Source organism: Electrona antarctica (genome assembly GCF_951216825.1).
Source record: "Electrona antarctica genome assembly, chromosome: 3".
NCBI classification, from domain to species: Eukaryota; Metazoa; Chordata; class Actinopteri; order Myctophiformes; family Myctophidae; genus Electrona; species Electrona antarctica.
In genome coordinates this window covers 13,074,705-13,100,996 of record NC_136808.1, presented here as the reverse complement: position 1 = coordinate 13,100,996, position 26,292 = coordinate 13,074,705, and the positions used below count along the sequence as shown (strand labels likewise).

General features: G+C 43.5%; 1 protein-coding gene across 1 annotated transcript in view; it reads right to left on the bottom strand.

Annotated features, from left to right (window-relative positions):
* dna2 (DNA replication helicase/nuclease 2) overlaps positions 1-22,679 on the bottom strand; it is a gene marked incomplete at its 3' end in the record, with an annotated part of 29,430 nt that extends 6,751 nt beyond the window's left edge. The window contains exons 1-20 of the mRNA XM_079496207.1: positions 22,303-22,679; positions 18,321-18,377; positions 16,996-18,031; positions 16,657-16,744; positions 15,945-16,094; positions 15,456-15,639; positions 14,852-15,000; positions 13,607-13,729; positions 12,181-12,421; positions 11,379-11,496; positions 9,912-10,068; positions 8,702-8,890; positions 7,007-7,246; positions 6,199-6,312; positions 5,672-5,781; positions 4,167-4,276; positions 2,082-2,210; positions 1,385-1,477; positions 665-858; positions 1-90 (exon numbers count right to left, since the gene is read on the bottom strand). Of these exons, the coding sequence (XP_079352333.1) occupies positions 1-90; positions 665-858; positions 1,385-1,477; positions 2,082-2,210; positions 4,167-4,276; positions 5,672-5,781; positions 6,199-6,312; positions 7,007-7,246; positions 8,702-8,890; positions 9,912-10,068; positions 11,379-11,496; positions 12,181-12,421; positions 13,607-13,729; positions 14,852-15,000; positions 15,456-15,639; positions 15,945-16,094; positions 16,657-16,744; positions 16,996-18,031; positions 18,321-18,377; positions 22,303-22,335 (3,605 nt within the window). The 5' untranslated portion in view covers positions 22,336-22,679. The remainder of the gene's footprint in view (positions 91-664; positions 859-1,384; positions 1,478-2,081; positions 2,211-4,166; positions 4,277-5,671; positions 5,782-6,198; positions 6,313-7,006; positions 7,247-8,701; positions 8,891-9,911; positions 10,069-11,378; positions 11,497-12,180; positions 12,422-13,606; positions 13,730-14,851; positions 15,001-15,455; positions 15,640-15,944; positions 16,095-16,656; positions 16,745-16,995; positions 18,032-18,320; positions 18,378-22,302) is intronic.
* Between the last annotated feature and the right edge of the window lie 3,613 nt (positions 22,680-26,292).

The window sequence follows — 26,292 nt, the reverse complement described above, 5'->3', positions numbered from 1 at the left end:
CTGTTCATCCTATACTGTACATTGAGTTGGACCACTGCTTCACTGTGGAGCTCTAGGCGCTTAAACAGGCTCTCATCCATCCCCAGAGACCTAGCGAGACAGAAGTATTATATACAGTAAACAAACAGATGCATAACACACACACACACACACACACACACTAGGGCATTCACTTCTAGTCATTTTTACTAGTTGTCTAGTTGCCTAGTTTACTAGTCGACTAGTTGTTTAACTACCTATGTAAAGAAAAATGGAAATAAATATTTGTACATTTAAAAACTGTGTACATTGGTGACTATAACTATAATCTACCTGATCTTGAGGCCTACAAAATCGGGGAAAAAAACAACAACTTTTTTTCCCCTTTCTTATCAACTAGTACCAACAAGGTCGACTAGTGGATTTACTAGTCAACTAGTCTAGTCTAGTAAACTAGACTAGTAAACTAGTTGCTTAATGCCCAAATAACACACACACACACACACACACACACACACACACACACACACACACACACACACACACACACACACACACACACACACACACACACACACACACACACACACACACACACACACACACACACACACACACACACACACACACACACACACACACACACACACACACACACACACACACACACACACACACACAATACCTGGCTTCCTGGTTTTGTACAATGGGAGGTAGCTGCTGGTGATCTCCCACCAGTACAAATCTCTTGGCGTAGAACAGTGGTGCCAGGCAGATAGGTTGGCTGATCTGTGAGGCCTCGTCGATGATGCAGAAATCAAAGCGGCGACGTGAGAAGATGGGGTGTTTGGTGCCCATACAGGTGGTGGCCACCACAAGCTAGAGAAAGAGTTTAATGACAGAGAGAGAGAGGCGAATAATTTGCAGGAAAAATGAACCGTTATGGTTTATTATACGCTAACATTTACTGGGGCTTACGGCTTAAATTCACTGGAGGGTGCAGCTGGTTCTTCTTGTTATGGAATAATTTAATATATTACGTCAGTTGTTTTCAACCAGTGGTCCGGGGACCACCAGTGGTCCTTCAGGGGATTTCAGGTGGTTCCCAGCTAAATGACGGAAAGTTGGTAACCAAATGGACCCTTATAGATCTTTAACTATTGTGAGTAAAATTAAAACCAAATTAATTTTGCTAACATCAATACAGCATGGAATTGTGGACAACGCTAACAAAATATCAAGGCTAAATCTCATCAAATGGTGGTCCGTGGCTCAAATGCCGAATAAATGAATAAATAATGGTCCTTGACATGAAAAGGGTTGAAAACCACTGTATTATGTGATAGAATATGCTTTTATAGTGGGTTAGGGTTAAGTGACCGTGATGCAGCCCACATCTCCTCACCTCCTTGTTATAAAGCTGCTCCAGCTCTGACAGATTGTGAACGGCATCCTTCCTCCCTCTCTCCTCTGTATAGGGCAATATGTCTGGATGGACCTGGACATACGTACAGAGATGTACAGAGTGATTGACAAATAATTTTCCTTAATGAATGAATTAAATAAAAGAAATGCATCTTAGGTTGCCTAGTTAACGTTACTTAGACAAGATTTGTCCAAAGGTTTACATTGATTAAAAAAATGCATATATCTGTATGTGTCTATTTTATATGTGTTGTGCCTGTTATTTAATTTACCGTTTTGTTGTTGCAGATCCACAAGCTCATAGCGCACCACCGAGTGGCGCGCTACGAGCTTGTAGGTCTGCTATTTTTGAAAAATCGTAAAAATGCGACACAGATCTTTGAATATATATTCTTTCAGAGCGAACGTTTTTTTTTATTTCGACGTCAGGTCTAAATGGGTTAATAAATAGCATTGATGGATGCACGTGTTGCTGGGCTCACTGCATGGTCTTATGGGATATCCTAACCACTTGGCTAATTGTGTTGCCCCCAAAGCAAAGAATCTAACGATCATGTATCCAATGTTTCTTGATGTAATGAGACGGTATTAAACGGCCATATATATATAAAAAAAAGAGTAACCTACTTAGGTAACTTTCAAACAAGACAGAGCCTCAAAGTCTGAGTATGGTATACCTTCTGACCCCGTCCAAGACGCAGGAAGCCCACACGGAAACGTTTGAGCTTCAACAGGATGTTGTCAACAGCAGAGTGTGTGTAGCTGGTCAGCAAGACACTGAAGCCACAGGCGTGCAGGATACGAACCTGAGAGGAATACACAATCAGCAAGAGAGTGCTAAATGATAGATGGTGCATCGTAGCGCTTTTATCCAAAGCGCTTTACAGAGATTGTTCATTACATTCACACACTGAGGGTGGAGGAAACCATGCCATGCACCAACCTGCACATCTGGAGCAGTCCTGATTCTCCTAGACCTATCAGCAGCATTTGACACAGTGAACCACCAGCTGCTCCTAGACACCCTAGCGGATCTAGGCATCGGCGGGACGGCACTAAAGTGGTTCTCCTCTTACCTCACCGACCGGACCTACCAGGTCTCCTGGAAAGGTCTGTTATCATCCCCCCGAACCCTCCAAACTGGGGTCCCACAGGGATCTGTACTTGGTCCCCTCCTTTTCTCACTGTACACTAAATCCCTTGGCACTATCATCTCTGCTCACAATATATCCTATCACTGTTATGCCGATGACACACAACTGTTTCTATCCTTCCCCCCCTCTGCCACCCAGGTGGAAGAGCGCATCACTGCTTGCCTGGCTGACATCTCACAGTGGATGTCCTCCAACCACCTCAAGCTGAACCCAGACAAGACTGAGCTTCTCTTCTTCCCAGCTAAGTCCTGCTAACTATTTCCGTAGACAACGCCCTGGTAACGTCTGTCCCAACAGCCAGGAACCTTGGTGTTGTCCTGGACAGTCAGCTCTCGTTCAAAACTCACATCACAGCTGTCACTCGATCCTGTAGGTTCACACTCTATAACATACGACGAATTAGACCGTTCCTCACCCAGGAATCATCCCAGCTCCTAATCCAGACAACAGTCCTGTCAAAACTTGACTATTGTAACTCTCTCCTTACTGGCCTACCGGCATGTGCACTGAAGCCTCTCCAACTGATCCAAAATGCCGCAGCTCGCTTGGTCTTCAACCAGCCAAAATTCTCACATGTCTCCCCCCTGCTCCGCTCCCTGCACTGGCTCCCGGTCGCTGCCCGCACAGAATACAAAACTCTGATGTTGGCATTTAAAGCAACCAAAGGTATGGCTCCCCCATATCTTGCCAGCATGATTGAACCCTACAAACCCTCCCGCGCACTCAGATCAGCCAACGCAGGGAAGCTGGAAGTACCCTCACTAAAAACGCCGGGACAACGCTCCACACGTCCCAAACTCTTCTCCCTTCTGGCCCCAAAACTGTGGAATGCACTTCCCGTTGCAATCAGAACTGCAGCATCACTCCCGATCTTCCGCCGTAGTCTGAAAACCCACCTTTTCAGACTCCATCATGGCCCATAGCACTTACCCTACCCCCCTTAGACAGCACTTCTTAGACTTATATAGCATTTGAAACAGACTTATAGCATGTCATGTAGACAGCACAATAAGTGCATTGTATGTAGTCATAGCACTTCATAGTATATATGTACAGCATAGTATAGCATATATGTGTAGTTTATATGTATAGTGTCATTATATAGATATGTTCTAGTTATAGTTTATATGTATAGTGTCATCATATAGATATGTTCTAGTCACGTTCTTAGCTTACGCATGTTTCGCGATAAATGCATTTTTACATATGTGATGTATTCCCATGCTTTTTGTTCTTGCCTATTGTAAGTCGCTCTGGATTAAGAGCGTCTGCTAAATGCCTAAATTGTAAATTGTAATTAGGGGTTCAGATTCTTGCTCAAGGACACTTAGACAATAACTCTAACTGGGAACCTCACAGCCATTCTACCGGCCACTCTACCCCTGAGCCACTGCCGCCCCATAATAAGAGGGGGGTTGTGAACTTGTGAGGTGATGGATATTGCCCACTCGGCACCTATTTTATGCCAGTCCGCCCAGGAACAGACCAGCAGTCTATTTTGTGACCTTTCCTGGGTGAGTATTCTTAATTTTCTTTTCCCATCAACTTTTTGTTCTTGGGAGATTATTCCTACTCGATTGAGAGTCTAAGGACGAGGGGAGGCCTCACCAGGGTGCAGATGGTTGTGGTTTTTCCTGTGCCAGGCATGCCAACAATCAGTGTGTAGTCTTTAGACAGTAGCACCTTCTTCATCGCCTGTTTCTGGGGCTTGTTGAGACCTAGTCACACACACATGCACGCACGCACGCACAAACAAAATGAGGAGGAAAAAAGACAGTCAGTCAACAGAGGTGCAGTGACATTAACACCTTGAGGGCCCGGGGTTATTTAATCCATTAAATCAGAGCGATTTATAACAGGGGCGCACATTTAGCGACGGACTGGATGTTATCCCGGATGTCGCTGAAGTAGCTTGATGTAGCCAAAACACACTCGAGGCGATCGGCAACAACGGGACGTATGATAAATTCTAACGCGACTAGCGACGGGACCGCGGTGGGCCGTCTAACACATAATATTTTCTTAGAATTGGACGGAATGATTTAGATCAAGAGTTATTCACGTTTTAAGATTTTTGATCTCGTCGGCTAAAATGGAGGGGGAACATTTTCGATGACGTCCCACTGTTGCGCAACATCGAATACAGGCTCCCAGCCTGTGGAGCGATGCGATCGGTTTTGATATCAATAATCTCCGTCCTATTAATCAATCTCCATCCAGGGCATCGCACGTAATTAATTAATATGACGGAGACCTCCGTCTGGGGCCCTTAAACTGTTAAACACAGGGCAATTGTTTAGGTGCTCTGCAAATCCTCTCTCTTGGCTACATCTGCGCCAGGGTAGTGCAGAGTTTTGCCTCCCTAGGGTAGTGCAGAGTTTTGCCTCCCTAGGGTAGGGCAGAGTTATGCCTCCCTAGGGTAGGGCAGAGTTTTGCCTCCCTAGGGTAGGGCAGAGTTTTGCCTCCCTAGGGTAGGGCAGAGTTTTGCCTCCCTAGGGTAGGGCAGTTTTGCCTCCCTAGGGTAGGGCAGAGTTTTGCCTCCCTAGGGTAGGGCAGAGTTTTGCCTCCCTAGGGTAGGGCAGAGTTTTGCCTCCCTAGGGTAGGGCAGAGTTTTGCCTCCCTAGGGTGGGGCAGAGTTTTGCCTCCCTAGGGTAGTGCAGAGTTTTGCCTCCCTAGGGTAGTGCAGAGTTTTGCCTCCCTAGGGTAGGGCAGAGTTTTGCCTCCCTAGGGTAGTGCAGTTTTGCCTCCCTAGGGTAGGGCAGAGTTTTGCCTCCCTAGGGTAGTGCAGAGTTTTTTCCTTCCAAACTGGCCCAAAAAAAAGGGGTGCAGAACCTTAAATAAAAGCATAGGAACACTAAACGGCTTACAAACATGAAATATGTTATTATTGCTTGTTTGCAAGCCTTTTGTGAGCTGTAGTGTGGACTGGAGTTTATTTAGAAACGGGACGCTAGGTGGTGAAATTTGGAAATTGAGTTACACCCTCTCTACCCTCTGTAGACAAAACAAACCACAATAGCGCATACAAGAAAAGAGAATATACGCTATAAGAGTATAAAGACAACGATGATCTTTGCCCTGCTTTGGTACATGACAGTAGAGTGCTAACTAACCCTTGAGCATGTTGGCGACGATGTCTTTGGCGTCTCTGGGCAGAACAGAGCTGAGACTAGAGATGAACTCTGGAGGTCGGAGGTCAATGATCAGCTCCCTCAGACGATTACTGGATATACAGTCCCAAAACAGATGATTACTGGTTATACGGTTTCAAACAAAGATAGATCAATTGCTACTTATTACCACATATTACCATTTTTTCCTCTCCTAATTGAAGGCACCATTGGACAATATACGGTGATGTCACAATATGTGAACTATACCAAACTCACAATTCCCCAGTGTTGCATCTCATAATGCTGTATATACTTTACCATCATAGCTAATTAACACATAATGCTGTATATATTTTAACATCATAGCTAACTACTGCATAATACTGTATACTTTATCATAGCTAATTAACTCATACTACGGTATATAGCTTCTCATCATATCATCCTGTGTAAACTGTACCATTATGTTTTGCTGTCATATAATATTGTAAATGTTACGGCTTGTTATCATTTAAGAATTGACATACCTGTCCTGACTGTCTTCCATGAGTCTGGAGAGATTAGTGAGGTGAGTACTGAGGCCAATCACTCCCTCATCTTGGTCCAACCGAAATAAAACACCACTGAACTTAGACAAGTCTCTGCAACACACATTTTAACCGTTTATTTATGTCCACACAAAGGATATGTATACAAGGACACAAATATTATAAGTGCATTAGAGTTACATCTGCAAAATCATGGCATGTGTTTTCATGATACAATAGGCATCGCCATATATGACAGCTGCCAATCGTTGCAGAGACACCACAATACTTTGCCAGCCTTTTTGGGCATCCCAAGTTGTTGGAACCCTCTAACAACCAGTCTGTGGCGTGCGTATGCCCTAGGCTGCCAAATATAAAGACAAATAGTCTGCACCTATAGCCCAGCTCTGAGATGTTATGTAGAAGTGGTTGGTATTTTATGACCGTGGTCATAAAGGCTTCATTTAGGCTATGGTCAAAGGTGCAGGCTATCTCTAATACAGACACTTCATCCACCACAACAATATCTGGTGTATTAGCTGTCAGAGATGTAAAGGTGTAAACACACACGCACGCACACACGCTTGAGTGATTTCCACTGAGCAGACCACTGGTTGAAGGTCTGAATACAGATTACTACAATTACTATTTTAGGGCAGATTCAGAGTCTGTTTGATTCAAACTGTTCCCGAATACGGTCGCCTGGTACCCTTTAAGCCTTTAAGACAATATAAAAATGTAATAACAGCCATTTTCGGAAAGTGTATTTAATAAACCAGTGTCTGTGTGAGTGTGTGTTCATACTCACTTATCCAGAGTGCAGCTGATCGAGGTTCCGCTGACTGCAGACAGGTAGCCTGATGCCACGGCGATCAGACGACCCTCCTGGTCGCTGACGACAACACGGTCCCCCTCAGCCAAACCACTGTTGACCCCCTGCTGTGAGGCTGTGGCCCGTCGCTGGAAGTGATGGAGGAAAACCTCTTCTGACTGAACCATGACTTTGCCCAAGAGCTCCAGGTTCCCAGCACAGCCCCCACTTTTCTCCCTGGCAAAAAAGGACCAGACAGAACCATAGATCAGCCAATGTTCTCTGTATGGCTTTAGTGAGCCTAGTTAACAACGCCACACATTGTAAACTGACAATTTGCTGAAAACTGAGTTATACTTCATATTTTGGTATAATAACTGACACTGAAAATGTATTGCAAACTCAGAGTATTCTATTAATTACAATAATTATGTGCAGTACATACTACATTTACAATTATTAGTGTTTAAGATGACATTTTGAGATGAATCATTTTGATGATGAATAGTGATCAGGTCTGAACCTTGATTTGGCGTTAGGAAACCGTTGCGACCGCATGCCCTTGCTGACATGGACCCCAGGCAGGGTTCAAACCTACAACCTTCCGCATGAAAGGCATATGCTCTAACCAGTATTCTAGGGCAGCCCCCATGTGAAAACAGCTAACTACCCTCTATTGCCACCCGGTGGCAGTTAACAAAAAAATGTTAAAGATTTTAAAAGGTTTTAATCCATTAAATCCGGGAAAGCATCTGTGTCATTTTAGATTTTTAGCTACATACAGTATATAGCATCTTGGTTGTTTATTTAAAAATAGCAGATCTACAAGCTCAAAGTGTGTCACTTCATGCAGCGCTTTAAGCTTGTAGATCTGTTTTTTTAAATATCGTAGAAAAAAAACGAGACAAATCTTTGAATATCTATATTTTTTTCAGTGAAAATGTTTTACTCAAATCTTTGCTTTTGGTGTCCCTGGAACAACATATTTTGAGATTGGGTCGTCGGCCAAATACATATAATTTGGGGGGTCCATGACATGAAAACGTTTGAGCCACTGATATAGTATGTTTTTTTTCTTCATAAAACAGGCCTAAATAGGTTAATTGCTCACAGTACAAACAAAGATAGTCAGTGCAGTGCAACAGTTCGGCTCAACACAACTCCAGTAGTGTTGATCAAATATTCAGAATCAAGCATTCATCTAGGTTGAATACTTGATTCTGATTGGTCAATCACTGAATTCAGCTGTGTTATTTCTTCATAATGACCGCTCCGCTCTATAACAGACTATTCAAAGACTCAGAGCACCTGGCTGCGCTGCTTGGATTTTATGCTGTATCCAACATTACAGCAAAGTAAACAAAATACACAATGTAATTTACAACTAAACTTTGCTCTCAAAAATGTATTTGAAAACATTTGAAGCGAGAAATAGACAATGCAGTACCCCAAAATGTATTCTATTTGATCAACATTCACTTCCTTGTTTTCCGAGGAGACTGTGTTGCACTCGGCCGGGCCAACTTATTAGAATGCATTACGTAGCCGTGTAATAAGCAGGATAATGAATGGCTAGATGGTCATTGTTGATCGCAATGAATAAATCAACCCGTCTGATTTATTTATCAACAATAACCACCTAGCCATTCATTATCCCTTGCATGTTATCATGCAAGGGATCCAGGCTCTGACCTCTCCTCAGCAGTCTGCAGCCACACGTGCTTGCGGCCATTCTTGATCTCCATGGTAACGGTCTCTAGGCAGCAGAGCAGCAGCCAATCAGAGAAGTAGTTCAGGTGCAGCGGGGTCAGGTGACCCGTCTCTTGGAGCACAAAGTCACGCACGGAATCTGACGAGTCTGGAGATCCGCCGTCCACCACCCTGAGAGGTCATTTAAATTAATGTTGTCATTTTGTTTCTCATGCCAATGGCTGGTAAAGATAGATAGATGGATATTAATCCCCAAGGAACTTTGTTCTGTTCCAACAGCTCCAGTTGCCATACATTCATACAGATGTGTCAGTAAAAAAGAAAATAGCATGATGAATATATAATAAAACATTATATCAGTACAAATAGAATGCAGTGAAAAACTATAAGTTATAAGAAGTTTAAAATCCTAAGTAAAAAAAACAAACAACTCTAACTACAATGTATATAAATTAGCTGGCCAACCCACTCCCACCTCCTCTCCCGCCCAGTAAAGGCCCATTCCATTGTCAAATGTGGTTTGAGGGTTTTGGGTTTGGATTTCGGCAGTTTGACCAACTAAAACTCTGGTTAACTATTGGATTCAACAACTGATTTACAAGCTTATCTCCATGTACTGAAAGTAAGAATTAAAAACAAAAAACACTTGCTAGCTATACTTTCGTACACTATAGTCATTATATATTTAAGAACAAAGGGAATCTACCAATGCGCCTCAAGCCTGGAACTAGTCCTGGGCTAGTCCGTTGCATCACAGGAACAGGGACAACCGTTGCAGAGACAGGAGAAGACCCCGGAGCAGCTCGGACAATTTAAGCCTTTTTTAGGAGTCATTTCTTGTTATACCAGCACCTAAATAAAAGGCTAAAATTGTCTGAGCTGCTCCAGCTTCTTCTCCTTCTTATTACATTTATTTGTACTCTAGTCTAGCTCATACAGGTATGGAGTGAAATAAGTCAAGCTCTGTAGTTTAGCTCATGTTGGAAGGCATCACCGGCATACACCATTCTTTGGAAATCGCTGTCATATACAGTATTTAATTCCTAAACTTGCATTGACACAGGCAGATAGGTCAAGTAGAACATTTGTGGTTCTCCTTTAAGTCCAATTTAATTCATGATTTAGCTTTTTTTTGTTTTTAACACTGTTCTATGACTAAGTATATATTAGGCTTCAGGTTCTCATGGCGTACCTCTCATATAAAGCACAGTTTCTCCTCTGAGGGCACCAATGGCAGGTCTGTTTGTCTGTCAGGATGTCAGGGAGTCTAGACAGACGGCTGTGCTCTGGTCCCTTCTCCACAGTGGTGCCTAGGTGATGGGCCATCATGTTCCTCAGCTTCACCAACTCTGATGATGTAAACACAGACAGCTAGATGGTTCGATGGAAACAGAGGTTTGGTAGATGGATAGAAGTAAACAGAGAGGTTTGGTAGATGGATAGATGTAAACAGAGAGGTTTGGTAGATGGATAGATCTAAACAGAGGTTTGGTAGATGGATAGATGTAAACAGAGAGGTTTGGTAGATGGATAGATGTAAACAGAGAGGTTTGGTAGATGGATAGATGTAAACAGAGAGGTTTGGTAGATGGATAGATCTAAACAGAGGTTTGGTAGATGGATAGATGTAAACAGAGAGGTTTGGTAGATGGATAGATGTAAACAGAGAGGTTTGGTAGATGGATAGATGTAAACAGAGAGGTTTGGTAGATGGATAGATCTAAACAGAGGTTTGGTAGATGGATAGATGTAAACAGAGAGGTTTGGTAGATGGATAGATGTAAACAGAGGTTTGGTAGATGGATAGATGTAAACAGAGGTTTGGTAGATGGATAGATGTAAACAGAGGTTTGGTAGATGGATAGATGTAAACAGAGGTTTGGTAGATGGATAGATGTAAACAGAGAGGTTTGGTAGATGGATAGATGTAAACAGAGGTTTGGTAGATGGATAGATGTAAACAGAGAGGTTTGGTAGATGGATAGATGTAAACAGAGGTTTGGTAGATGGATAGATGTAAACAGAGGTTTGGTAGATGGATAGATGTAAACAGAGAGGTTTGGTAGATGGATAGATGTAAACAGAGAGGTTTGGTAGATGGATAGATGTAAACAGAGGTTTGGTAGATGGATAGATGTAAACAGAGAGGTTTGGTAGATGGATAGATGTAAACAGAGAGGTTTGGTAGATGGATAGATGTAAACAGAGGTTTGGTAGATGGATAGATGTAAACAGAGGTTTGGTAGATGGATAGACGTAAACAGAGAGGTTTGGTAGATGGATAGATGTAAACAGAGAGGTTTGGTAGATGGATAGATGTAAACAGAGGTTTGGTAGATGGATAGATGTAAACAGAGAGGTTTGGTAGATGGATAGATGTAAACAGAGAGGTTTGGTAGATGGATAGATGTAAACAGAGAGGTTTGGTAGATGGATAGATGTAAACAGAGAGGTTTGGTAGATGGATAGATGTAAACAGAGGTTTGGTAGATGGATAGATGTAAACAGAGAGGTTTGGTAGATGGATAGATGTAAACAGAGGTTTGGTAGATGGATAGATAGCCTTTTGTATGGAACGCATGTATGTGTATGCATCTGTATGTGGGATTTAGAGGGAGTGAATGTAGCTAGTAGCTACTACAGTATGTGTGTACTATACCTCTGCGGTCCATATGGCTTGCTACTACCGGGTGCACGTTGCCAGTCTTAAGATACAGCAGGAAGCCAGCCTCAGCGGATATGTTTCTCTCCATGCCCATCAAAGTGTACAGGATCACCTACATGCACACAAAGCCAGAATTTACAGAATTTACAGAGAAATGTGGATGTTTATAAAGTCAGCTCTAGCCTCTCTACACTCAAAAGTGTACAAAATAAGTACCTAATGTGCACAAAATATATAAATATCTGTACTTTCTGGAGACAGAACTATAAATTGCTGATGGAAAGATCAGATGACAATGTATGTTACGTCTGTATGCTTATTCATGTCAAATAATGTATGGTTTCTTTAGATATCTAAAGTTTAAATGAACATGTGTGTCTGAGAGTAGTGGTGTCAAATATAATCATTTCAGCAATGCATCGTGTTTCGGCCGTGCACGATTCTGCATCGATGCAGGAATGTAACAATCGATTATATAGCCTAAATAAATGTATATAATATACAATTACAATACAATTGTAATACTGTATGATATTATATATAAAATACATTGTTCAGTATATCTGACTGCTTGTATTGACTGAAAGATTAGCCATGTTGTGCAGCAATATAGAAAAGTGTGAAGCATCACGATGCGTCATAGAATCTAATCGTTTACCTGGTGAATCATAATTGAATTGAATCGTGAGGGCAGTGCCAATGCACACCTAAGAAAATGTATCCAGTTAATTTAACTTGTATAAGTGTAAGGATGCGGACACGTTTGGGTGTATTTTTCCTGTGTACCACTACCTACCTGACTACGGTGCTCTATAGAGTTGGTCTCTTTCCCAGTTTTCAGCTCTAGGGCCATGGACTTCTGCTGGGCTATACCTCTGCCTGGTCTCTGGATTCGAACTCGCGCCGTCAAGTCTATCTTCCCCTTCAGGCCGAACCGTGGTGACCACACGTTCTCCTCGATGTCCGTCAACTCAGTCACCGTCACCGCCACAGCCGAGTCGTCCCTCCCCCTGCTTGGAGCTTCTCCGCTGCTAGGACTGGAAGATGTGGAAGGAATGACCTAAATCAGCTGGTCTGTAGCTTCATCCTACAGACCAGCGATGGCCAGACCAGCAGGCTCAGAAGGTTGAAGAACAGTGTCCCTCAAGGCTCTGTCCTCTCACCAATGTTGTTTAACATCTACATTCATGACCTACCGGATACAACATCTACCAAGTATGGCTATGCGGACGACTTGGCCATCATGCTTCGACGCCCAACAAGGCAATGGAAGATGGCCTCAACCGAGTCCTGGCAGACTACCTGGCAGACTACCTCCAGAAGTGGCACCTTCAGCTCAGCATGGGCAAAACAGTGTCTGCAGCCTACCACCTCAACAACCAGGAAGCAAGAAGGGAACTGGACGTGTATGTTGGCAACAACCAACATTTATAGATAATAACATGCCCAAAATAGGAGTGTCAGGTTGAAAATGGTTAACACCTTGCTTGCCCGGAACTATTTAATCCATTTAATCCATGTGCCCATCATTTATAGCGCCCGGACCACTTTTACCGGCGCACCGGAAGTTGGTGTGCATGTCTGTGTAGCAGCTAACAATAGCCACACCACTCTAGAGTCGATCGACAACAACGGGAGGTAATAATAAATCTATCGCGACTAGCGACTGGACCGCGGAAGGCCGTCAAACACAGGATCTTTTTTCAGAATTAGACGGGATGATTTAGATCGGGAGTTATGATCGTTTTAAGATTTTCGTTTTCGTTAGCTAAACAGGCAGGGAACATTTTCGATGACGTGTCACTGTTTAACACGTGATCGGATTGGGCAACAAGCGCTCCTAGGCTGTGGAGCGAAGCGATCGGTTTTGATATCATTAATCTCCGTCCTATTTATCAATCTCCGGCTTGGGCAGTTGACCATGACCTTGACGGAGATCTCCGCCCCGGGCCTCCATAACTGTTGCCGCCCTATTTGACCACCTCACTGTCCACTTATGCTACTCGATCAATCAATTATTACATTATAATATGAAATTATTTTAATAATCAATTGCATTGGTTAGTTCTATTAACCATCTTTGATTTTGAAATGCGGAATAATTTAGTCAACATGCGCACGTGTGTGTGTGTGTGTGTGTGTCTGTGTCTGTGTCTGTGTCTGTGTGTGTGTGTGTGTGTGTGTGTGTGTGTGTGTGTGTGTGTGTGTGTGTGTACACATACAGTTTGAAACCGATTGGTTTGGGGTTTGAAGAACGGAGGTATTCATTTGCCCAGTCTTGGAGGGAGGGTAGATAATCACTCAGCTCCTGCTTCATCTCTTCCTGACTCAAACGCAAACTGTACCTGGAGAGAGAACCAGACAAATGTCAACTCAACAAACAGTGCTACTAATTTCAGAATTTCAAGCATTGATATCAAAGGATTCAAGTTTAAAATATAGATCGATAGATAGATAGATAGATAGATAGATAGATAGATAGATAGATAGATAGATAGATAGATAGATAGATAGATAGATAGATAGATAGATAGATAGTGGGTCGGGACTCATTGTTTTGCGGGTCACAGAACAATTTTTATGGGTCACAATTCGAGTAAAATAAAATAAAATCTAAGAAATTCCATAAAACAAAAAGAATAATGAAGAAGTAGTGAAAATAGCTGATCTACAAACTTGAAGTGAAGCGGCTGGTTGTACGCTTGTAGATCTGCCGTTTTCACTAGTTTGGGTCCCAGGCAAACATCTAATATCTCTTTTCTCAACCTGAAATGTTTGGGGAACCACTGGTGTAATGCACCCATTTATTATACTGCTGATCTGTCACTAAATAGACACACCAACTTACATTTGTCCCAGGTCATGTGGGCTGTCCAGATCCCGCTCAGCTAACTAAGACAGTGTCTCCAGTAGAGTAGTCTCGCGTAGCCAGACAACTATTCCACAATCTCCGAATGCTATATAGAACTACAGCTCCCAAGAGCAGAGTAACGGAAGCCGTCTCTGCTGCTCAGACCAGATAGATATTTGACCAATCACAACGCGGCGCTCACAGAACTGTAGTCCCATTGAAAACACAACCGAGACGGAGGCATAGGGTCATACGAGCGGGAGATTCAAATTTATGTGTGCGCTGAACAGATAAAAGTACCATGGAATTAACACCGGCAAAACTAGTAAAAGAAGAACTAACACTGAGAAATGCAGTGAAAGAAGACATAACGCCAACTAAACCAGTGACAGAACAATCATCAACACGCCGTTTTGCTTCGAGTAGAACTAGTTTTGGCGGTGAGGGGATGCATCACATCCGCTTTATCGCTTACTCAAGAGCTTCCATTCTCCATGAAGGAAGCATTTGAAAAATGTGAGAGGCAACAGTCTGGCCAGGCGAGACTAGACTACCAGACGCATAATGTGCACAAGAGACACATACTGTACACAAACACGGACAGACATACACTTACATAGTTCCGAGGTGCTGAGGCCTGTGCAGTGCTTCATCTGCAAGGCGTGCCAATGTCTCCGTGGAGAAATCTTTAGCCATTGCAGCCTTCTGGAATACTTCATGGACCATGGTGCCATTCAGCATCTGCTTCGAACCACCGTCAAAACTCTGACATGGACAGAAAAGGCCAACTAGATTTACTAAAAGGTGAATCTACTAATTTGGTTCAGTATATAGAGTACTACTTATACAAAATAAAGTATTCTCCTCTATACTATAAACAAAATCTGAAATAATTGTAGTACAAGAATTATAATGCTAATGTGTGGTTGACTGATAAGAGAAAACAAGTACAGTGTGCTTCATAGTAACTAGGATAGCAGGTAGACATCAACTTTATTTGTCACATGATCACAATTTTGATCTAGAACAGGGCCTGTCTGTACGTGTGTATCTATGTTTGTAAAGTATATTAGACCAATCAAAGTCATATTTCTGGTGAGATAAAAAGTTAATGTGAAACTTATGAAGCACATGAAAGTTCAGTCATAGTTGAAAATGTCACAACATAAGATTCATTTTATAGGCGAACACCGTGGATACTACTCATGGTGTCCATTTACCTTGAACATTTCAGAAAGCACAGCACGCCTCATGCAGCGGATGGAGTTAGCAACGCTGGTTCCAGAGATCAGGAAATCAGGAAGCAGAACCAGAAAGCCTTGCTCCCTGTCCACCAGCCAGGAACCAGCATCACAACGGCCCTCCAGATGTACCACACTGCCACAAGAGACTGGGCTTGTTTCCCTGGAGTCACAGAGAGATATTTGTGCAATTGAACTGCATGGCAAACAGTGAATAGACACATGTAGATAGTAGAGGCAGAGAGACTGACAGTCAACATGGAATACATGCATGTGATGTGAATAAACCCAGACTATTTTGTCACAGCACAACATAGTCGACCTATAACTTCCCAACGCAGCGCGGATGTGATGCAATGCGTTGTGAGCTTGTAGGTCTGCCATTTTCAGCATGCGAAGGAGTGTAAATTAGTCTGAAGAATTCTAAAAGAATGGAGAGAAAACAGCGGATTGAGAACACACTATTACCATCCATCTTTAAGCAGACATGTCTCAGTGGGATGGAGTGCTTTAGAAGAGGTGATTGTCAGTCGTTTCTCTCTGGGCTTCTCCTCCACATCCAGAACCCAGTAGCGGTTGTTATGGCCTCCACACAGTATCACATGGTCTGGTACTTTACTATAGGGACAGAGATAGATGCGTATATTAGGGCTTTCACTAGATTTTTACTAGTTGCCTAGTTTACTAGTATTTTATAATATAAGGGCAGACTGCATCTCTCATACTGTATATTGGGACAGTAAAAGTCACATTCAACCATTTAAATACAGTGCAATATACAGTATAGACTTTTGTTGGCAGTTTAGCCAAATGTAAGCCACTGTGAACAAAACGCACTGCATTACAAATTACACTAAAACAAATTGTTCAAATGCCAAATGTATTTGTGTAAAACAATATATATTTTTATGAAATAAACAAATAGCTTTTCTTTCACATCTTGAAAAAGAGACAGCATAAGGAACAATCCATTAGGAATTCGTACATATTTTACTGAGAATTGGCCTATCTGCCCAGGATAATTACAAAACACTGTACTAAATGTATGCTTTATACAGCAGGCCATATAAAATCTGTCCCGTGCCATGATTGTCCTCTGAGCCGGACTTTGGCTCAATGATTACTCTTGGAAATAAGGGAGTGACATGGAAACGTCAAAGGTTTCCACCCACACACGCACCGTGCAGTTTTGGACTTCTCCACCTGGACATTGGCAGTGATCTGATCCATTGGCTCATCAAACCACCCGTCATCCAAAGTCTCAACTCCTGCAATATAGAAAAATGGAATAGCCTAATGTATCAGCAACAATAGTACTCATCATTGTCATTATAAAATTGAGTAATAACTGCATAAAGAAATTGTTGAAACTTTTTTTTTTACTTGTTGAAAAGGTTGTACGCAAAGAAATCAATGAGCTTTTGCACTTCCAATTCCTTTGCATCTCTGTCTGATATAAATAAGATTGTAAATGAGCTCTCCTATAGTTTTAACACAGCTACAGAACGGGTATACATACCTCCAAATCCATTGTGGTCGGATGATATCATGGCCGTGCCTTGGTCCACTGATGTCACAGAAATTCTGTCTTTGTCCGATGAGGTCGCTACTGCTCCTGGAGATGCCGTCCCATCTACAGAAGGACGTTGGACTTCCGCTCCTGAACCCATCATCCGCGGCACCCCGGTGACAGTGCAGATAGCACGTGTGTGCTTGTCTGCAGCATAAAGTGTGCATGTATCCGACTCGGGTGCAGTGCCAAGAGTGTGTGTGGATGTGTGTTGTGTTAAGGCTGGGAGACTGGCTTTCTCCTCTGTGGGTTTCTGTTCTGTTATCACAGTAAATGCACACTCCTGTTCACTTGAGCCCTTGGAAGACTGGAGGGAAACCCTTCTCACAGAAACAGGCTTCAGTGATATCACTTGCTTTCTGCTGTCAAGACATTTCGGTTGATTAGCTTTTGACGAACTGAACGCTGACCCTTGTGATGTCTCAGACTGGCCAATCGACTGCAGGCATTCTTTTAATAAATGGTCTCTGGGGGAGCATGTTTTTTTCAGGGAAGTAACGGCAGAACTGGTTACTTTTACCCCATTCGTTTTGGGGCCCGAGGCTATTCTGGTCAGTTGTGCGTTGTCGGTTCTGGATCTCTTCTTGGCATTGTTGGATTCATCGTGATGGCTGAAGAGTCTCTTTACTGAACCAGACCTTCGCTCTTCCCCCCTCTCTCTGTGTGAACTCCGACAGACAGGGGACAGCTTGTCAACCTTCCCCAGCCCAGAGGCATCTCTGCCTTTGGATGTCGATGTGCAAGTAGGTCGAATCTGACTGTCTGGGGTCTCAGGGATCAGGTCAGGAGATGAAATGATCAGGTCAGGGGATGAAGGGGGGATATTCTCTAGGTCCCCAAGGATTCTCGTCTTGGATGGGGACAGAGATTGCAGTGGGGAGGAAGAAAGCTGTTTGGAAAGGGAAGTTTTGCCATTATTATTCTGAGGTACAGTCTTGGTAGGTGCTGTGGCAGTGGATGTTGGTATGATGATAGATGGTGTGCCCTGAAAGCAACACAGTGAAAACACGAGTTTTGTTTCCCTTAGAAACTCCTTTAGAAGAGTGTATTGGATAATATGCATGTTTTGATTGAAAAAAAAGCTTATTTATAAATGTAGCAAAAAATAGCAGATCTACAAGCACACAGGTCCCAATGTGACTTGTTGTGAGCCTGTTATTTGTGTGAGAGATAAGTATAAAATATGGCTAAAAATATGATTCTCAAAAAGTAACAGATAGAATAATCGCTAAGATGATGAAATGATTGATAGTTACAGCCCTATTTCTTCCTACCTTTTGTTTTGGTGGGGAGAAAAATGATGATATATCCCTCTGCCCTGCTGTGGTGACCTGTGAGACATATTACAGCACGATAAAGCAACAACTACTCTGGACAGTTGAGAATGGCAGAACATTAGGTTTCTATCCAGGGTCAAAAGTAGATGCAAGAATGTTAGATCTCCACAATGGACCTTTTGTCCATTGTGTCTACTCACTGCTGTGGCATAATAACGCAAACAAAAACTTGGCGTTCTTGTTTGAGAACCATGCAATGGGGTAGCCTCGCAGTGGCCAGACGCGAATCTGCCGGTGGCAAACAAATCCACGACAGTGTGATTTGATATGATATGACCATCTATGAGTCTGGCCAAAAAGACAGGCTAGCAATGGGGTAATGTTACAATAACTCTAGCCCTGAAATATATATATCCAATATATATATCCAATAGACCCAATATATCACACATAGACTGTCATACGAGCGTCATAGACCAAGATGTAGAGTTTAAATCTTGGGCTACGAGCGTCATGTGAACCATGGCTACAATAACTCATGAAACTCTTGTTAATGTTTAACATTACGCGTCAGCACAGCAGAGCAGAGTCGAACAATCATGTTTATGAGAGAGACCAGCGATACAATTGTATTAATAGTTGAGAAGAAGAGTCCGACTGCTAATGCAATGGACCTCAGAGTGGGGTCCGATCCTGGGACCCACTCACTAGCTCACCAGGGGTCCTGACTCAGATTAATTTGAGATCAATTTGGATGTTTGAGAACCACCATGTCCACTAGCCCGTCTCCGGACCCCACGGGTTGAGTTATTTTGGACCCCTAACCCGTAGGGTCCGTTCTCATCGACTTCAAGCGACGTGCTCATTTCAATACGCAGGCTGACTTTACCCTCTCCGACGGTAAAGTCATCCCATTGTCCCGCTTCCAGCGCCAACGCGCAGATAGCCAGTTCCGGCGCTGGAGGCGGGACAATGGGATGTCAATAAGGAAGTCAAGACAGAATTTCAGAGCTGCCAAAACGGTCTAACAAAGATTAAAAATACTTAACGGCTTGTGCGCCGTTCGCGGGGTGTCCGGTTGTCTCCGTTGTCTCCTATAGCTCTTATATGCTTCTTTTGGAATATGTCAGCAATGCATCATACCCACAGCGCAGACACCCGTCGGAGAGGGTAAAGTCAGCCTGCGTATTGAAATGAGCACGTCGCTTGAAGTCAATGAGACCGGACCCTACGGGTTAGGGGTCCAAAGGAGCTCAACCCGGGGGGTCCGGAGACGGGCTACATGTCCACACCAACGAGTCAAACATTAAGAAAGGCTTTGATTTTCAAAACGTGACTGCTACTGAAAGCATGGTAGCCATTCTAGTACTCCCTTAGCTCCTTTCGGAACCCTACGTTAAAGTTTTAAAGCTAAGACATTTTGATGACTTTAGGTAGGGTTCCTTCTCGTCGACTTCAAGCGACGTGGTACGCAATCTGACTTACCCTCTCCGACGCGTTTGCTGCGCTGTGGGTATGACGCTGACATATTCCAAAAGAAGCATATAAGAGCTATAGGAGACAACGAACCCTCTGACCCCTCCGCGAACGGCTTAGAAGCCGTTAAGTATTTTTAATCTTTGTTAGACCGTTTTGGCAGCTCTGAAATTCTCTCTTGACTTCCTTATTGACATCCCATTGTCCCGCCTCTAGCGCCGGAACTGGCTATCTGCGTGTTCCTGCCTCTGTCGCAGGTAGCCAGCCACGGTGCTGGAGGCGGTACAATAGGATGTCAATAAGGAAGTCAAGGAAGGAAGGAAGAGAGCTGCCAAAATGGTCTAACAAACATTAAAAATACTTAACGGCTTCTGAGCCGTTCGCGGAGGGGTCAGAGGTAGCCCGTCTCCGGACCCCCCGGGTTGAGCTCCTTTGGACCCCTACCGCGTAGGGTCCGGTATCACCGGCTTCAAGCGACATGGGATGCAATCTGATTTACCCTGACTTAGCCCTGTGCTGCGGTGTGGGTGTCACGCTGACATATTCCAAACGAAGCATATGAACGCTATAGGAGACAACGAACCATCTGACCCCCCCCCCCCCCCCCCCCCGCGAACGGCTCAGAAGCCGTTAAGTATTTTTAATGTTTGTACGACCGTTTTGGCAGCTCTGAAATTCTCTCTTGTTGACATCCCATTGTACCGCCTCCAGCATCTCGGTTGGCTAGCAGCGCCTCCCTACGCGCCTCGTAGGCGCAGCTAGCCAACCGAGATGTCAACAAGGAGGGACCGAAGAGAGAATTTCAGAGCTGCCAAAACGGTCGTACAAACATTAAAAATACTTAACGGCTTCTGAGCCGTTCGCGGGGGGGGGGGGGGGGGGGGGGGGTCAGATGGTTCGTTGTCTCCTATAGCGTTCATATGCTTCGTTTGGAATATGTCAGCGTGACACCCACACCGCAGCACAGGGCTAAGTCAGGGTAAACTAGAAAAAGTGCCCTTCTGGGCACAGGTCTCCACCAGGAGGATGTTGTGTGTGTGTGTGTGTGTGTGTGTGTGTGTGTGTGTGTGTGTGTGTGTGTGTCGCGGCTTGGCCTGTTGTAGCGCCACCATGAGGCTGATTTGAAAACTGTCAAGTGGCATTTCTTCCTCAGCCTAGTGGGAATATGCATGAACAGTTTCACCGCAATCGAGTAATTGTGGCAATTTGTACAAAACGGGTACAAAGCGGGCTACTCCTGAAAGGTTTAGAAGCCAATCGTAGGCAATGAAGGTGGATTATGAGAAATCAAACAAACGCGTCTTGATCACATGACTATGGAGAGCATGTGTACCGATTTGCGTGAAATTTGGATAAAATCTGATGGAGTAATATTAGAAAATGTGTTTTACATATGTCGGCCTCCTGGTGTCGCTATAAAGAGCAGATGTGAAAAATTCCAGGCAAAGGTTTTTCCTTGGCCTCTAGGGAGTTGGCATACAAAGTTATCCACAGATCCGTGCAGTTAGAGGTAAAAACACTTTTCGGCGAGTTATAGCGCCACCATGAGGCTGAGTTGAAAATGTTCACGTGGCATTTCTTCCTCGGCCTAGTGGGAATGTGCGTGCACAATTTCACGGAAATCACACGATGTGTCCATGATTTGCAGCATTTTGTTTGAAACTGAGCACTCCTGCAAACTTTGGAAGCCAATCTTAGCCAATCAGGATGGAGTCTGAGAAATCTGAAAGACCTGTTTCGTTGAATGGCTCTAGAGAGACTGTGTACCAGTTTGCGTGATGTTTGGACAAAATCTGTAGGTGTACTGTTCAAAAACGTGTTTTGCACAAAGCGGCCTCCTGGTGGCGCTATAACAGGCCGTTCTGGAAATTCTGGGGTAGAGGTTCATCGTTGGCATCCAGGGAGTGTGTGTGCAAAATTTGACATCGACCGGGTTAACGGTGCCGGAGATTAGCTGTTCACAGACGGACGGACGGACGGACGGACACACACACACACACACACGGACGGACGGACGGAGTGCAAAACTCCCCATGCCTTCGGCCTGGTGGAGACAATCAGATTGCATCCCATGTCGCTTGAAGCCGGTAGGGGTCCAAAGGAGCTCAACCCGGGGGGTCCGGAGACGGGCTAGGGTCAGAGGGTTCGTTGTCTCCTATAGCTCTTATATGCTTCTTTTGGAATATGTCAGCGTCCACAGCGCAGCACACGCAGCGCAGCACACGCAGCACACGCGTCGGAGAGGGTAAGTCAGATTGCGTACCACGTCGCTTGAAGTCGACGAGAAGGAACCCTACCTAAAGTCATCAAAATGTCAGAAACTTTAACGTAGCGTTCCGAAAGGATCGAGCTAGTACTCCCTCTGATGAATTGAAAATGGAGGACCCTGATGTAATCAAGTCTTAATGCTTTTTCTGGTTTTATCCTCTTTGCAGTTCCTTGAACTGTACCCATTCTGCAAACTGTTAACAATTTTCAATCAATCAAACCTAAATCAACTCACCGAATGTTTCTTTAGTTTGGTATTCCTGTTCATGGCTTCAGGTTGTGATTGAATCGCTGGCAGTTGTAGCTGGTCTGCAATAAAGACTGTTTGATCAGGGAGCGTTGGCTCGTTGTTTTGTCACTCCTGTCATGATGAATATTATATTGTCGTTGTGAAATCGAAGCCCACACATCCACACCATGGAGACCTGTCGCCGCGACACTTTTTTTGTATTTATCCTGAAGCCGCGGCTGCTTCAAGACGGCATTTCATTCTGTTTAAAAACAACAAAACACAGTAAATATAAAGTAAAGAGCTGCTGCAGAGCGGCGCGCCAAACATTATACAAAGATTCCTACTTCGCGCAACGGAAACGGAAATGACATACAGCTTTTCCTCTTCTTCTCTTCATTTTGTTTTACCGCCACCTTCTGATCCAAAGTATGGATCAAACAAAAAACCTGCTTGCTTGATTGATTGAACATTTTATTAACAGTTTGCAGAATTGGTACAGTTCAAGGAAGGTACAGGTCAATACAAAATCTGCTAAGAGGATAAAACCAGAAAAGCACTAATTACGACTTGTTTACATCAGGGTCATTTTCACTTCATCCAAACATACAAAATATATACACTTTTATGCAAAAAAATTAAATCATCAGTTACCTTACTACGGTAACTGTAGGTAAAAACAAACAAACACTAAGGAACGTTTTGCACTCCATCTAAACTCTATATGGTTAAATAAAATAACAATGAATCATTCATTACATTGTGTAAAATAAATTATATCGATTCACATTTCCTCCACATTGTTTTAGTGAAGGGACGTCATGATCACCATTTTCACTCTCTGGTTGTTCTGGGTCAAAACTATTACAAAGGTCAGTTCAGTCAGTATCTTTATTGTCATCATAGGAAAAGGTTAATAAACATAACATACTACTATTCTACTACATACTGTAGATGTAAATCATTAAAACAAAATCAGAGGGCTAATTCAATGGGATAAAATAATAGTATAAGACAACACGACAATTGAATTGAATTGAATTGAATCGAATCGAATTGAATTGAATTGAATTGAATTGAATTGAATTGAATTGAATTGAATTGAATTGAATTGATGGTCCTCTGGTCATCATGACATTGCACGATGACTTTTGATAAAATGTAGAATAATAAAAAATATTGTTTTGCACATATTAAAAAGTTAATTACCAGAGAAGGAAGAGACGTTTCTGTATTTTATTTTGAAATTTCACTAGAGGATACATTTTTAAATTGTATTACCCTATTGTGCTGAATATAAGACTATATGGGTTTTTTTCCTCAATTGAAATATCCTAAAAAACAGGGCAGTATTATAATCGGGGACTAGGTATTTGATATTCAATGTTCTTTTTCCACAAATTAGTCTTGAAAAATGGGGGTCGTCTTCAGAGTCGCGGCAGTCGCCTTATTTTTGACACTATACGGAATTCCATTATTTGATTTGAATAATAATCAATTTAATCAATTTGATTAAGCCCAACTATTAATAATTTATCTTCCAACACCACCACCAACAGATGGCAGCAAAGCCACGTGGACTCACTATGCAGTTTGTAAGTTAGACATCACTTTAAGTTTTTCCATACAAATGCTAGATAGAGACTAGTTAATATAGTAGCAGCCTTTCTATTGGCTGCAGCCCAGGTTCAGAATCCTGGAAGCTGCACTGCTCCCCAAGGAATCCACTGGCATCACAAGAACAATAGAAAGCTAGAGAGGAAACAGACTGTCCTTGGAATCTAAAAATGTCACTTTAGGTAGACACACAGTCATTTGGCACATACATATGTTGTGTTGTATTCTAGCAGTCAGACGTGTGTGTGTGTGTGTGCGTGCGTGCGTGCGTGCGTGCGTGCGTGCGTATTAAGGAGGTACTGTACATGCAAAGCTTCTAGGCCACAGGAACCTGCTCAAACCGGGGGAGTTGTTGGACAGAGATTTTTTTCACTGGAAAAGTAGTATAACAGCCACTGTGGAGCTAAATGGTAGCCTTGTAGCGATGGTGGCAGGGGGGTGCTTGTGTCAGCGGGCTCTTAAACTTGACTGATGACTGTGGAAGGTAGCGTATGAGTCAAGCTCGAGTCTAATTTACAGACCTACATATAGCATGGTATGTGTATGTATGTGAGTGTCTGCTGCCTGTCTGGCCAACAGGTCTTATGTAGGGAACTAAACCACAATAGCAGGTTGTGGTAAGACACTGTAGGCATTCATTAAGATCTCTCTCTCTCTCTCTCTCTCTCTCTCTCTCTCTCTCTCCAAACTGCATTGGCCCCAGTGCCCCCACATGCACAGAGTTCAGCATTGTCCCACCACACACATTCCAGAATGGCTATAACGTACCAACGCCGGAGTTGTGGCCTCTTGAGATTGTAACTCCATTTTTCTATTGAATTTCTTGACCTCCAACTTGTCAGTAAATTATTACATGGACGGTCATCATAGGTCACCAGGTCATTCGGTTCACTCTTCAAGTAGTGGAAAGATATCTTTTTTAATCGAGACAGATTAGTTTCCGGTGGGGGTTGGCCTTGGCCTCTGCCAGGGCTGCAAATTGTCACCTATCCGGTTTGTGGTTTTCATGGACAGGATCTCGAGGCGAAGTCGTGGCGGAGAGGGTATACGGCTCGGTGAGCTAAGGGTTGCTTTACTGCTTTTTGCAGATGAAGTGGTCCTGATGGCACCATCGGTCCAAGACCTTCAGGTCTCAGTGGACTGGTTCGCAGTCGAGTGTACGGCGGCTGCGGTGTAATAAAGTATTCAATCAATCATTTTTGTATATGCCGCAGTTGTCTCTAATCCTTAAAGTTCCATAGTCACACACGTGCACGCGTACACACACACACACACACACACACACACACACACACACACACACACACACACACACATCACATCACACACACACACACACACGTATGTGTCAAAGTCAGCTGTTCTATTGGCAGCAGCCAGCAGGATATGGCAGCATGTCTCAGGCGTGTGTGTGTGTGTTTGAGTGCATGCAGCGTGTGTGGTGCGTACGTGCATCCACATACAGTGCAATGCACGCAAACTGTGTGTGCTGTAACAGTTTCTGTGAGTCCTCAACATCGTGTCAAGCCAGTCAGACAAACTGATAGTTGCACAAAAACAGGAAGACTGTTCCTCTCTTTTCCTTAACCTCTTTACATCATTCGCTTTCTCTTTCATCCTTTCAACTGTCTTCTCCTACATTATCTTCCTTCCTCCTCTATGCTCCTTGACCCCAAGCCTCCCTCTTGTCATTTCACTCCTCTCTCTGTCTATTCTCTCCTCCATCTCCTTTCCTTCAGGCCCTTTTTCAGCCATTTTTCTCTCCCACGCCTTTACCCTCTAAATTGATTTGAACTGATCCTTTCTTCTCCGGTCTTCCCAAAAAAACCCTGTTGAATGCATGCATGCTGGCCTGCCTGGGCTGGAAACCATTAACTATTTCAAACACTTTCAGCGTCGTAAAATTGTAAAATCATTACGGTTTTCTCTCCCTCATTACACACAACTGCTGTATTTTGTCTGCGGTATGTATATATATATATATATATCACAGCGTGCACGTCACATCTCTAGTTAGTTAGCCGGAGTAAGACGCCCTGAGGACCTCTTACTAAAGGGCAAGGTCGGATGCACGCATCCCCGGCAGACTGCTGGGTGCGTGCTGGCGCTTTGGCATGGGGGGGTCACATGCACATATGGAATTAATTCTGTACTGGCCATATATGGAGCGTGTTGAGTGTACAGGGTTTGATGAGGTCAGATCAACATATGGAATGTCAGAACAGGTCAGCTCCATATATGGAGATCTAAGGGTGGCAGCGGGGGCAGTGTCTTGAGTGTACAGGCTTTGATGAGGTCTGGCCGTATATGGAGCGTGTCTTGAGTGTACAGGGTTTGATGAGGTCAGATCAACATATGAACTGTCAGAACAGGTCAGCT